The sequence below is a fragment of the Sciurus carolinensis genome, chromosome 1 (assembly GCF_902686445.1).
Source record: "Sciurus carolinensis chromosome 1, mSciCar1.2, whole genome shotgun sequence".
NCBI classification, from domain to species: domain Eukaryota; kingdom Metazoa; phylum Chordata; class Mammalia; order Rodentia; family Sciuridae; genus Sciurus; species Sciurus carolinensis.
Window position 1 is genome coordinate 45,798,004 of NC_062213.1, and position 13,237 is coordinate 45,811,240.

General features: G+C 37.5%; 1 protein-coding gene across 1 annotated transcript in view; it reads left to right on the forward strand.

Moving 5' to 3' along the window:
- Positions 1–13,237, forward strand: part of Runx1t1 (RUNX1 partner transcriptional co-repressor 1) — a 130,276-nt gene that overhangs the window by 66,517 nt on the left and 50,522 nt on the right. Inside the window, 2 exon segments of the mRNA XM_047566914.1 lie at positions 8,827–8,964; positions 10,983–11,224. Of these exon segments, the coding sequence (XP_047422870.1) occupies positions 8,827–8,964; positions 10,983–11,224 (380 nt within the window).

Below are 13,237 nucleotides of genomic sequence, written 5' to 3' on the forward strand. Positions count from 1 at the left end.
TGGTTGTGGTTTAGTGGTTAAGTGCCCTAGGTTCAATCTTCAGTACAAATAACAAATAAGTCACTATTGTCCTGAAGTGAATTATGGCCTACATACTGTATGATTAGAGGGATCTAGACAGTGTAGTATGAAGACACGGTGCAATCTGGACCAGCTGTGGACGGAAGAGTTGTCAGCAAAGGGTTTCTGGTAAAAGTGACTCCCAAATGCAGTTTTAAAGGAATGATGGACAGACGAAGGCAGTGTCGGTTGAGGAGTATTCTAGGAAAAAGATGCAGTATGTATGGAAGCCTTAGTGTTGGGGAAATTCGGAGAACTTTAGTAGTTTAGGATGGCATTTGGAGATGGGAATGGAGTAGATGGGAGAAATGAAGCTGAGTCTGGAGCAGTTGTAGAAGCAAGATGACTCACAAAGCTCTTTCTGTGCTCTATTAAAGAATGTCGACTTTTCTATGCAAGGTTGTAAAAGATCTTTGAAGACTACTCAGAGGAGAGGAACAGGGTCTTTGCTTACATTTTTGACATATGTAGATGGATGTTGTTTGGAGGGTGGATCAGAGATGAATAAGTAGTACAGAGCAGAGAATCCATTCATCAGGTTGTTGGGTAGGCCAGGAGAGAGATGTTGGATGATGAGGTTTGAATTTGGGCAGCAGAAATGCACAGTTCTCTGAATGTTTGGGTCTAGAACTTCTATTAGGCCAGAGCAGTGGAAATCATCCATAATGGCACAGTGTGAATAGAACCACCCTTTCTAGAGGGCTCTCTACCTTGTGTCAGGCATTTGGCTAAGCATGTTATTTATATTATCTGAGTTTGTTCCCACAACACATGGGGTGAAAATACATGGTGAGTTTTACATAGGAGATGGCAGAACTGATATTCAAATCCTCATTTGTCTTCTAAGTCCAAGCCCTTTATAACTGTGGTGATACAAGTAAATAACTAAGGATAAGTATAGAATGAAGGTTCAAAGAGGATCCAAGAAGGAACTTTGAGGGAGAATACCAGTAATAATCACAGAGGTGGGGAATGGAGAGCCCTTAGATTTAGAAGGGGCAGCAAAGAAGGCAAGAGAAAAATGAGGGAAATGTAGACTCATGGGCTCCTGGGGCTGCCAATGGTTCAAGGAGGAGGAAGTGTTGGACAGTGTCAGATGCTACAGAGTTGCCAGATAATGGATACATGTTTTTGTGAATTAAAAACAAAGTGGCAATTGAAATTTCAGTGAGGTTAGAGGAGGAATTTTTTTGGCTGCAGCAGGGCAGGGGAGGGAGGGGAAATACTAGGACTTGAAACCAGAGGCCCTCTATCACACCACTGACATAACCCCAGCCCTTTTTATTATTTATTTATTTATTTATTTATTTATTTATTTATTATTTTTGAGGCAGAATCTTGCTATGTTGCTGAGACTGGTGTTAAACTTGCAATCCTCCCCAAATTGCTGGGATTACAGGCATGTGCCACCACACCAGGTTCCTTCTTGGGTCTTCATTTATATAATGAGGAAGTTTTTACCAGAACTTCTTCCATAGGCTTTCCTTTGTGATTCATTCTCCAAAAGTGGATCACAATACCCACTACAGGTAAGAGGAAAGCAGTTATTTATTTACTTTTGGTACCAGGAATTAAACCCAGTGGTTAACACTGAGCCACATCCCTGGACCTTTTCATTTATTTATTTATTTATTTGAGATAGGGCCTTGCTAAGTTGTTTAGCACCTCACTGAATTGCTGAGTCTGGTTTTGAACGTGGGATCTTCCTCAGCCATTGGGATTACAGGTGTGCACCACCACACCCAGCTGATAAGAGGAACTGATAACCTGAATAGCGTAAGATAAGGAGGACTTTCTCCCAAGAATTATGGAGAAAGGGTGAGTTCCTAAACAAATCAGGGCACTCTGTAGGGAAGAGACAATGGACATGAGCTAAGCTAAATTTTATCCTGTGGACTACAGACTTTCCCAAAGATTTCACTTAAAAAAGATTTTTTAAATTTATTTTTTGTAGTGGCAGGGATCAAACCTGGGCCAAAGATATATATTAGGCAGGTGCTCTACCACTAAGTCATACCCACAACTCTCCTCACACAGGTTTTATTTATGTATACATACTGGGGATTGAACCTGGGGGCACTTTACCACTGAGATACCAGACCTTTTTTGTATTACTTTTGTTTTGTTTTGAGACAGTGTCTCTCTAAGTTGCTGAGGCCGACCTTCAATTTGTGATCCTCCTGTCTTAGCCTCCTGAATTGCTGGGAATGCAGACATGCACCACCTCTTCTGGCTTAAAGGTTTTAGATTGGAGAAAAGATAAGATTTGTGTTTATGAAGTAACAATATTCATAAAGCACAGATTTTCTTTTTCTTTTTTTCCTTTTATTTATTTATTTATTTTTGGTACTAGAGATTTAAACCAAAGGTGCTTTACCCCTGAGCTACATCCCCAGCCCTTTTTGTTTCTTAGCTTGAGATAAAGTCTCACTAAGCTGATGAGGGCCTTTCTAAGTTGCTAAGTCTGGCCTTAAAATTGCTATTCTCCTGTCTCACCCTTCTGATTATAGCCATGGGATTTTGTACTGGGTGACACCTATTTTCTTAGTTTGTTCATACCTCAGAGTAAGTGAGTTATTTATTTTCTGGTTCTGGTGATTGCACCCAGGGCCTTGTGCATGCTATTCAAGCACTCAACCCTGGGGCCCATCCCCAGCCCTAGAGTGAGTAATTTATAAACAACAGAAATCCATTTCTCACAGTCTGGAGACCAGAATCAAGGCATCTCAACAGGTTTGGTGTCTGGCGAGCACCTGGTCCATACTTCCAAGCTGTTGCCTTACTGCTGGAATTCTGAGTCCTCGCAGATGGGAGAGATGGAAGACAAAAGGAGCCTCCCTTGCCTACCTCTTTAACCTGTTTGTAATAAACCAATCCTGTCACTGAGGGCAGGGTCCTCATGACTTAGGCACTTCTTAGAAGCTCTACCTCCTAATGCTATCTCATTAGCAATATGTGAACTTGGGGGAGCATTCAGACATATCACATGACATGACATAAGAGGTCACTTCTACACTTGCCGAAAACTGCACTAAGTTGATTGTAGAGTTGGACTGAATTTCAGGCCTCTAGTAGGCCTGTATTAAAGATGGTCCCTGAATTGTGTGGTTTGACTTAGGATTTTTTTTTTTTTTTTTTTTTTTTTTTTTTAATTTCACAGTGGTGTGAAAGAGATATACATTCAGTAGAAATTGTACTTGAAATTCTGAAGTTTGTTTTTCTGGCCTAGTGATATGCGGTAACATGCTCTGTCACCATGCTGGGCAGCAGCAGCAAGCTGCAGCTCTGAGTCAGATACCTGATCCCGAGAGTAAACAACTGATGTGCTACGGTGCACTGTGTTGCTAGGCTATGACGTTTGGTAGTTAGGTGTATTAAATGCAATGATTTATGATATTTTCTACTTAACAATGTGTTTATCAGGATATAACCCCATCAGCAGTCAGTGAGCATCTGTTCCTATATAGTCCATGCTGTCTTATAATTTTTGTGCCATTGATGGTGTTCTTTTGTCAGGAAATTGAGGTGGTTTTTTTTTTTTGGTACCAAGTATTGAACCCAGGGGTGCTTAACCACTGAGGCATATTCCCAGCCCATTTTTAATTTAATTTAATTTAATTTTATTTTATTCCCAGCCCATTTTTAATTTTCTTGCTAAGTTGCTGAGTCTGGCTTTGAACTCATGAACCCCCTGCCTCAGCCTCCCGAGCTGCTGGAATTACAGGCCTGCACCACCCTGTTGGGCAGAATCAAAGATGATTATCTTTGAACTGGCAATGACACATAGGGAATGGATTTGTAAGAGATAGACATGTAACATCCTTCCTATAGGAACCATGTGTATACATATTTATTAAGTATCCTCCCAAGGAAGAATTTTAAAAAAAATATTTCCATCAACTTGACTACCTTTTTCACTGGTTGGAGTGGATAATATAGACATCTCCATTATACAGATGGTGATAAATGACGGAAGAGAGGCAGGGGTTGTGTGGTGTGGTCGGTGCCTAGGGCAGCTGAGGAAAGCTATAAGAGAATGTGTGTGATCTATAATGGGCAGTGAAGAATGTGCAAAGTGGGGCAGGTCACTTCGGCTGAAGGAAACCACAGCATGAAAGCAAAAGTCAGAAAAGCTGGGGAAGATGCCCCATGTTGATAGAGCGTATACTTGAGGGAATAGCCAGGGATGGATCCAGAGAACGAAGCTATACCTGTTGGTGTCTGATATGAGTAGTACCATGCTAGGGTTTCGAACACATTTTTCTCATTTTATTTCTCACCACATCTGAGTGAAGTGAGGGACTGAGATTCAGGGTGAGCAACTTGGGGTAGTTCACTACTCATGGTTGAGGAGTCAACCTTTGAAGTCAAGTCTGTCTTAACTTGGAAATTGTCCTACTAGGCCAGATATCCCTCCACTGTATCATTCCATTGTGCTTAGGACCTCAGCACTTGACTCCCCTTCTCAGGCATTGTGGAAGGGTTCTGAGCAGGAAAAGGCATTCCCAGAAGTGCTCATCAGGGAAACACGGAGGTAGGAGGGAAGGCAGAAGCAGCCATTGCCACCACTCTAGTCTATGGGTGGTGGCCTGTAACATCTCACACCCAGACATTGGCGTCACTAAATGACTATGGTCAGAACTCTAGTTGTCACCTTGTCCAGTAAAGTTAAAATTCTATGCCCAATTACATTCTTTCCTATTATCTTTTAGTATTACTTGGGTTCCACTTTGGCATAATTCTTTTTTTTTCTGTAGAAGTTTTTAGTTTTTAGATATACATGACAGTAGAATGCATTTTGACCTATCATACATACATGGAATATACCTTATTCTGATTAGGATCCAAGTTTTGTGGTTGTACATGATGTGAAGTTATACTGGTCATATATTCATATATGAACATGGGAAGGTTATGTCCAATTCATTCCACTGTCTTCCCTATTCTGATCCTCTTCCTTCCCTTCATTCCCCTCTGTCTAATCCAATGAACTTCTATTCCTTCCTCTCCACCACTTATTTTGAATATCTTTTAGCCTCCCTGACCAATACTTCTTCAAGTATGACTAACCCTGGACTAATTACTAAATGCCTGAGAAGTTCTTCGTAATTCATAATTGGACTTAAAACTGATATGATGAACTCTGACAGAAAAGATGTGCCACCTACCAAAACTGAACTTTCCTTTTACACTATGTCTGGAATTGTATATTAACAAGAAAAATGTAGAATATCTATTTTTTCATACTTTAAAAACACATCTGGAACTCTTTAAACTAACTTAAAGTAAAATAAGTGCCAAGGCAGATTATGCCATACCTTTTCTTTTTTACTTTAAAAAAAAAAGGAAATGGCAAACATACCACTTCTAGAAGGCCCTGACAATGAATTGGATATTGAAATGGTATCAATAATGTATTTATATATGCCACATTTTCTTCCATGCATCAGCCATCTTTGGTACATATGTGTTGGATATTTGCCAAGTGAGAGAAATCAAACCACATAGAGAAGATAGCCTTATTTATAAGTGGTGTGAATCATTATAGTAGAAGGAAAGTCAGCCCTTTCTGATTACACTTTCCTTCCCTGCCTGATCAAATAGATCTTATCTTTTTTTCCCCTTTCTCTTTCCTCCTGCTTTCTCTCCTCCTCCTCCACCTCCTCTTCATTTTTTAAAAAGTCAGTTTGTCATTCTTTCAATAAATGTCAGCATTCCCCTCCAGCAACTAAAAAATAGAAATTACATTCCAAAAAAGTATAATTTTCATGAACTTAAAAAATTACATAAGATATACTCTAACTTAATATTGGTTTTACCATGTCCTCTAATTTGAAATGGAGTGAAATGCTTCTGTGGTTAAATCATAGCTCTTGTGCTGTTTGCTATAAAAGTTTCAAGAATATATATTTCAGTTTTTTTTCAAATAATCCAAAACAAATGCAGCAGAGTTCAGAATACTCAAAACATATTTTCTGAATTTATCTTAAATCTCTCTGCTCCAGAGGGTTTTTGTGTGTGTATGGATTAGGCCCGGCCCGTTATTTCACCATCTATCTCCATCCTGGATTGATTGCTCTGAACAGCACAGAATGAGTTACATATGGTCCCACTTTGTCTCAGTTTGTAGGACCTCTGGGTTGGAACTCCATTTGATCAGAGTGAAGCCAACCATTGCAGAAATTTGGCTAATGTCAAACTTCTAAATATATATGCATATATTCCGGTTAGATTGTGTATGTTCCTCTTTGGGGTGGTGGTGTTTTGCCATTCATTGGTTCAATGATTACCGTTCTTAGAATGTTGATGATATTTAAGAAATTAAAAAGAAATCACCTACCTATGCTGATGATGGTACTTTGGACTGGAATCATGTTACCAATATGGTTTGAGATTGGCACTCAAAACAATTTCCAGGAAAAATTATGAATATATCAAAAATCTTTCTAAAATCGAGATGAAGATAGAAATAAAAAGATTATCTTCAATACAAATTCAGATCTTAAGTTTAGAGAGTAGACCCACTGACAGCTTCATAGTCTACATCCTATTTTCTTAATAATGTGGGCTGTTTTGAAAAGAAAGAAGCATGGGTTTCAGATCTGTTTTAAAGTTTAGGTTTGGCCCTTAACTCTATGAAGGCAAGAAGGTGGAGCTGTGCCCATCATGGTTCCACTCTAGGGCCGGGGCACATGGAGCCATGAGGGTATCTCTCCCTGGCAGACTCCCGTCTCCCTGTTGTTCTTCTCCCTCTTTCTTTTCTTCTCCTACCTTCTACTGCTTATTTGTTTCTTCATTACTCCCACTTCCCCTTCCCCCTCCTGCTCTTCCTTTCTCTGTCTGTGCAACCACGTGCTTCGAGTCTGTGTATCTGGACTGCCTTCGCTAACAGTTCCGTGTGAGTGTCAGCAGAATGAAAGCCAGATGGACCAGCAGTTCCCACTGTTATCTCCCAGCCGACTCTGGCAAGCCTCCCTCACTCCCTCCTTTCTTGGCATGACAGAAATATTTGCCTTTATTTAGGGAGACTTGTATTTGCTGCTGTACCTCTTCCCTCAGCTGCAACATAAGCCGAAAGCTATTTATTCCCTTGTTGCTGAGGTTGGTTGAGGTGAGTAGAATGTGCAATGAATTTATTGAAGAAGCACTTTTAAGCCTGCCTAACTTTTGTATTTTTCTAGAATAAATGATTTACTGATACTAGTTGCTAAATGCTCTGGAATAACAATATGAAGACAAGTTGTTGAACAATAAGATAGAGGTAGAAAAACTCTCTGATGTGTCGCTATTGTTTCACTTAGGACACTTTCAAATCTAGGACATTTATTGTTCAGCTAGCAGTAAAAATGAAGAAACAGAGACCCTGATACTGTTGTATGATCATCATGCAAAATGCACTTACTAGAATGATTATTTTTATTCTTTTTATCACATCTTCCCTACTATGGTATCAACATTATTTTGATTTTTTAAAATATTTTATTGCAAACCAAGTCTAAGGAGATTGTTTTGAACAACAATGAATTAGACTTGAATTTTTTTTTTTTTTTTTTTTTTTTGGTACTAGGAGTAGTTAACCACTGAGACACATCTCAAGTCCTTTTTTTATATTTTATTTAGAAACAGGGTCTCACTGGGTTGCTTAGGGTAGACTTGGAATTGTGTTAATAATTTGGACTTTTCATTTTCTTTTAATAATTGACTTTGAAGTAATTTTGAGAATTTTTCACTATGAGTATATTGTAAGAGTCCTTTTCTTTAATAGTTTGTTATGTTACTTTTCTAAGACTTTGAATATGAAATATTTGTGAGCTGCGGAAGCACCTTGAAATATTTTGGGTGTGTGTATATACACAAATATTTATAGGAAAGTAGATCTAAAGAAACAACAACAACAAAAAACCCCACTTCATTTTTTCTGGAGATTTATTGCTTTACTAAGTAGATTGGATTGAGAAAAACTTCAAAATTTCAAGGGAAAAGTATACTTAGGTGAATATAGTTCTGAATTACAAATGTTCATTGTTGGGTAATCAGAAATATTCTCTGTATCTGTCCCATACCTTAAAAAAAAAAAAAAAAAAAAAAAAAAAAAAACCTAGACGTGTCTTTAGATTTTATTAGTTCTAGGTTTGGGGCTTTTACATGCTGACTTGTCTGATATTATTAACTGGAGTTCTGGTCTCATGTTTTTAAAATGACAGGTCAAAGATTCACACATTTTAAGTAAATAATAGCTTGATTTCATTGTGAAACATATAGCATTTATGTAGTGGTGGTTTTTAAAGCAGAGAAGATAAAATTGAAGGGAGAGATATGTCTGTGAGAAATTCATCACAGAGCCAGCTCCTGCCCCTGTCTCACCTGCATAACAGACTTTGGATTTTGTTATTTCTGGGCTGTCATGACGAGTTCATTATCATCCTTCTTCCTCATCTATTTTCTTCTTCTTGCTAATGTTGGCTTCAGCTTTGAGTGAAGTTGTGCTGTTGCATATAACACTACTAAGGTAGCATCTGCCCAAGCCAGAAATAACAATAGGATATAATATAACCTAGTTACAAATGAGGTCTTGCCATCTGTGCTACCCCTTCTTAAGTGGGGTTTGGATGATAAAATCCTGATTTAAACTTTCGAGATAAGCGTAGTTTATTGATAGAAGATGTTGAATTTCTTCTGCTCACTTGCTTTTTAAAAAGATAAATCCCACTTGAAAAACTGAGGTGCTTAGGCCTAGAATAACCTGTTCCTGGTGGCACCCTCCAGATCGTACTGAGAAGCACTCCACAATGCCAGACTCACCTGTGGATGTGAAGACACAATCTAGGCTGACTCCTCCAACTATGCCACCGCCCCCAACCACTCAAGGAGCTCCAAGAACCAGCTCATTTACACCAACAACATGTAAGTAGTCATTTTTTGGATTTTGTGTTTTGGTTTTGAAGTTTAAATTAAATTTTTTTTTTCTGCAAATAAAAAGGGAAAATAAGATTCAGCATCAATGTGTTAGGCAGAAATGAGGCAAAAAAAAAAAAAAATCAGGTTGCTAGTCAATAGGTATTGAACACAAACCAAAATATCATATCTTAAGTGTTGTCAACATGACTGCCAATATTTGCTTTCCTTTGCATTATTTCTTCAGAGTTGGAGTCTGCTATGATTTTAACAAATGAAAAGACTGAGTTTGTTCTGTACCTCTAGTTATTAGCCCTGTAACTTTTAATTTTGTCTAATGTGTAGCTGTTTAGTTTTATTTTGACTTAGAACATGTTTCTAGGTTACTTCTGATCTTCTAAGACCACTTTCCTCCATTTCAAATAATTATTATGTTAAAAATCTATAGCTTCCTTAAGTTAAAAAGCGTACTGCTGTACACAACAATCTCATGTGGAAATCTTTCTGAAATTGGTAGCATCACCCTTGTCTTGAACCTGTCAGACTTTTGTTAAACCTTTGTTCCCTTCCCAGTTGGCTGGAGTCCTATATTCTTAGTGTAGTGTTTCTGTCCCATCCAGGAAAGGATATAACACTGACAGAAGAGCAACTTCCCTTTCTTTCCTGTATATTCCAGCAGAGAGAGTGGATAGCTTTGTTTTCAGTGATCTCAAAATTCTGGTTAAAACTGTCATCGAGGATTTGTGAAACTAATAAACGTTATCTATTGCAGATAATGCTATTTACAGACCATGTGCCATGAAATCCATAGGAATGAAAAATAACAGGCAAAAATAGATCCATGGGACTATAAGAGTCAGCAAAATACACATCCTAAGCTGTTTATGCAGTGTTGTGTTGCCATTTAAAAGACCTTTCCAAATGTGTAAGGAACAGAATACTGTGACGTGCCAAGTTGTTACCCTGTCATCTTACATTTGGCTTGTTGTTACCCAAAGTCACAGTGATAGGCATATGTCTCCTGTGAGATTGACTGCTGAGCTATCATTTCTTGACATGTTACTTTGGTTCTCATTTTGAGATAAGAGAACCACATTATTATCTTGAAATGAAACTTTAAGAATAACAGGTTCCTTAAAACTTCCTCAAAATGTTACTAGAGATGGTTAATCACTATTATACTTAAAAATGGGTTCGGTAAAGATCAATTTGCTAAATTAACTGAATTAATATAATAAAATCATTGTTTTCTTTAGTGAGAAATATGCAAGTCTTTTCTAGCCTAGTTTGTGGATTATTATCTTGATGTCAAATAAATTTTATTGGAAATACATTTACAGAATTACTACTAAGTCATGCTCTTGGTTGGATAGAGGTGTCTCCTTTCAATTTCTTGAAACAATTTCTTGATAAATACCATATCCATTTGGGCATGTTACGTAAAATTTGCATTTTCCCTAAATAAGTGGTTAAGAAATAGGAGGGGGAGAAAATAGCCTTCTAATTGGGTGGTATAAGGTTAAAACTTGAAAGTCTATTTCTATAAACACAGCTGTCAGTTGTGTGTACAAAACATGATTAAAAATGTTCAGTGATAAATTTAGTCTCCACCAAATGTACACTTTCTCTAGGGCAGCAGTTTAGGAAGGAATAGTCCTGTTATATTGATGTAAGACTGTGACAAAAGGCTGACTTGCAAAGCTGTTTGTTCTATGTTTGAAGCATTTCAGGTGGTTGGCATATGTGCACATGGGAGGCAGAGCTGGCCCTGTGTTTCAGCAGACTCCATTTATCATCAGCTTCTGTGCAGAATGCCATCCCTCAGTGTGAGGAGTAGACCCATTTAGTGAGAAAGTGCCTGAGTCTGGTGATCTTGTGAAGTCCAATCCTTTTGGAAAAAGTCACAAACATATTTGTAATTGCAAGACCACTAGATTTCAGGGGGAAGAAACTTGATAGCAATTTCTGTGTGCATGTTCTCTGTAAGTTTATTTTATTTTTTCCTTCTGATTTTATGCCCTTGACAGTAACTAATGGCACAAGTCATTCGCCTACAGCCTTGAATGGCGCCCCCTCACCGCCCAATGGCTTTAGCAACGGGCCTTCCTCTTCTTCCTCTTCTTCTCTGGCTAATCAACAACTGCCCCCAGCCTGTGGTGCCAGGCAACTCAGCAAGCTGAAACGGTTTCTCACTACCCTGCAGCAGTTTGGCAATGACATCTCACCAGAGATTGGAGAAAGAGTCCGCACCCTTGTGCTAGGATTGGTGGTAAGCAGACAGAAACCAACACTGTTGTCTGAGGATAGGGGAGAATGGGGCAGGGGATTCAGAAATTTAGACTCCATTCTCAAGGCATTTTTGTAATAGTTTCTGCATCTGGAGGTTGTGTCCAAGTCTCATTTATTCTACAATAACAAATTTTCTAATTCTGCATTATGTATTGACCACCCCCACTATAGTTTCTTTTACTATTTGATGGGGGGAAAAAAAGATACAGCTATCTAAATTGATTGTTATCTTGGTCATAAATGCATGTTTGTGTGTATGTATGTGTGTATCTGTATATATGTACATGTGTACATATGCATATATACATGTATTATATGCACATGATTATATGTACATGTATGTGTTTATGTAGACTTAAGTATGTACATTATGCATATTTCAATAAATATACTCTCCTGGAATAATTAATGACTTTCGCCAGTGACAAAATGGTGGTATTATGTTACTGACTCATTCTAATTAGGTGTTAACAACTCAGTTGCTTTGAGGGATTTTTATTATTGACTTAGACAAGAATTTATAACAAGGAACACATTCTTATTTTATGCTATTTCTTCTTTTATGCAAACAGTCTTTAAAAAGATTTTAATATGGCAAACCAAACATAAAATTTGCCATCTTGCCATTTTTAACTGTAGGATTTGTGGACGTTACATCCATCCATGTCACACACCTGTCACCGCAGTCTTATCTCCAGAGCTTTCTTATTACTCTAAACTGAACCTCTCTATCCATGAAACAATAACTCCTCTCTCCAAACTGAACTTCTGCCCACCCATGAAACAATAACTCCTCATTTCTCTTCTCCCTAACACTTGATAATCATTAATTATTGTTTTGTTTTTAAACCAAATCTTTGTTATAGGTAGAATTACTTGAACTATTAGATTGAGAACAGAAGTGTTGATTTTGGTACATCATACTACCTTTTGTACATTATCTGGAAACAAAAACATATATATCCTTTTGCCCTAAGTCACTTTTACCTTTTTTGAGATTTTTCTGCGTAAGTAGGGAATTCTCTAGCATTTAGGAAGCAAAATTTTCCCATAGCAAACTGAGTCATAGAGGAGCTCTAAGACAATTCAGTCCTATTATCCAGGCTTATGGTGTAACTGAAATTTGGATGATAGGCAGCAGTTTCCTTTTTCTTGAAATAGATCATTTATTTTTATTATGATCACTGTATCCTACATTTGTCAGAGATTTTGCAATTTAAATTTTAACCACTGCCTCGCCTTCCCTTTCCAAGAACAAAAGACTTCTCTATTTCCCATAATCTATGAGATCACCTTATACACCTCCCGTACAGACAGTGGGCTTTGGCAGAGGCGTGTCAGGATGCTTTTGGTATCTTTTCCCTTTTCCTTTTTATTCCTTCTTGAGTTTTACATAATAGACTTCTCAACATATAAATAAGTTAGACTAAAAAAATCAAAGTAAATCCAAAGTAATAGTTGTATCTAGTAAGTTGCTTTATACATTTAGTGTTTTCTTTATTAAAAGGTGTTCCAGGACTGAGGTGCAACTCAGAGGTGGAGAATTTGCCTAGCATGTGAGAGGTCCTGGGTTCATTCCTAGTACCAAAAAAACAAAAACAAAAACAAAAACAAAAACAAAACAAAAAACGTTTTTTTATAACTTAAAATGTAGAAAACCCTGGTAGCCTTAAGTGAATTTTCCTCCATAGTAAGTGGTATACTTCTGAGTGAAATGTTTTTTAAAAACATTTGTTTACTTAAAAACTTTATAGAGAAAAGTTAGCCAAAGTCTAATTAATGATAATTAATGATGACTTCCATTAATAGATAATGAAATATTTGTCAAATGAGTGAATTAAAAGAATAAACATTTGCTTTAAACATTTGATTACAAGCCATTTTATTTGATTCTTGAGACCTTTAAAGGCATGATTTCTTTACACATTTTATATGTGGGGAAACTGAGATATACAGATATTAAGTAAAATGTGTAAGGCCATTCAATTGGTAG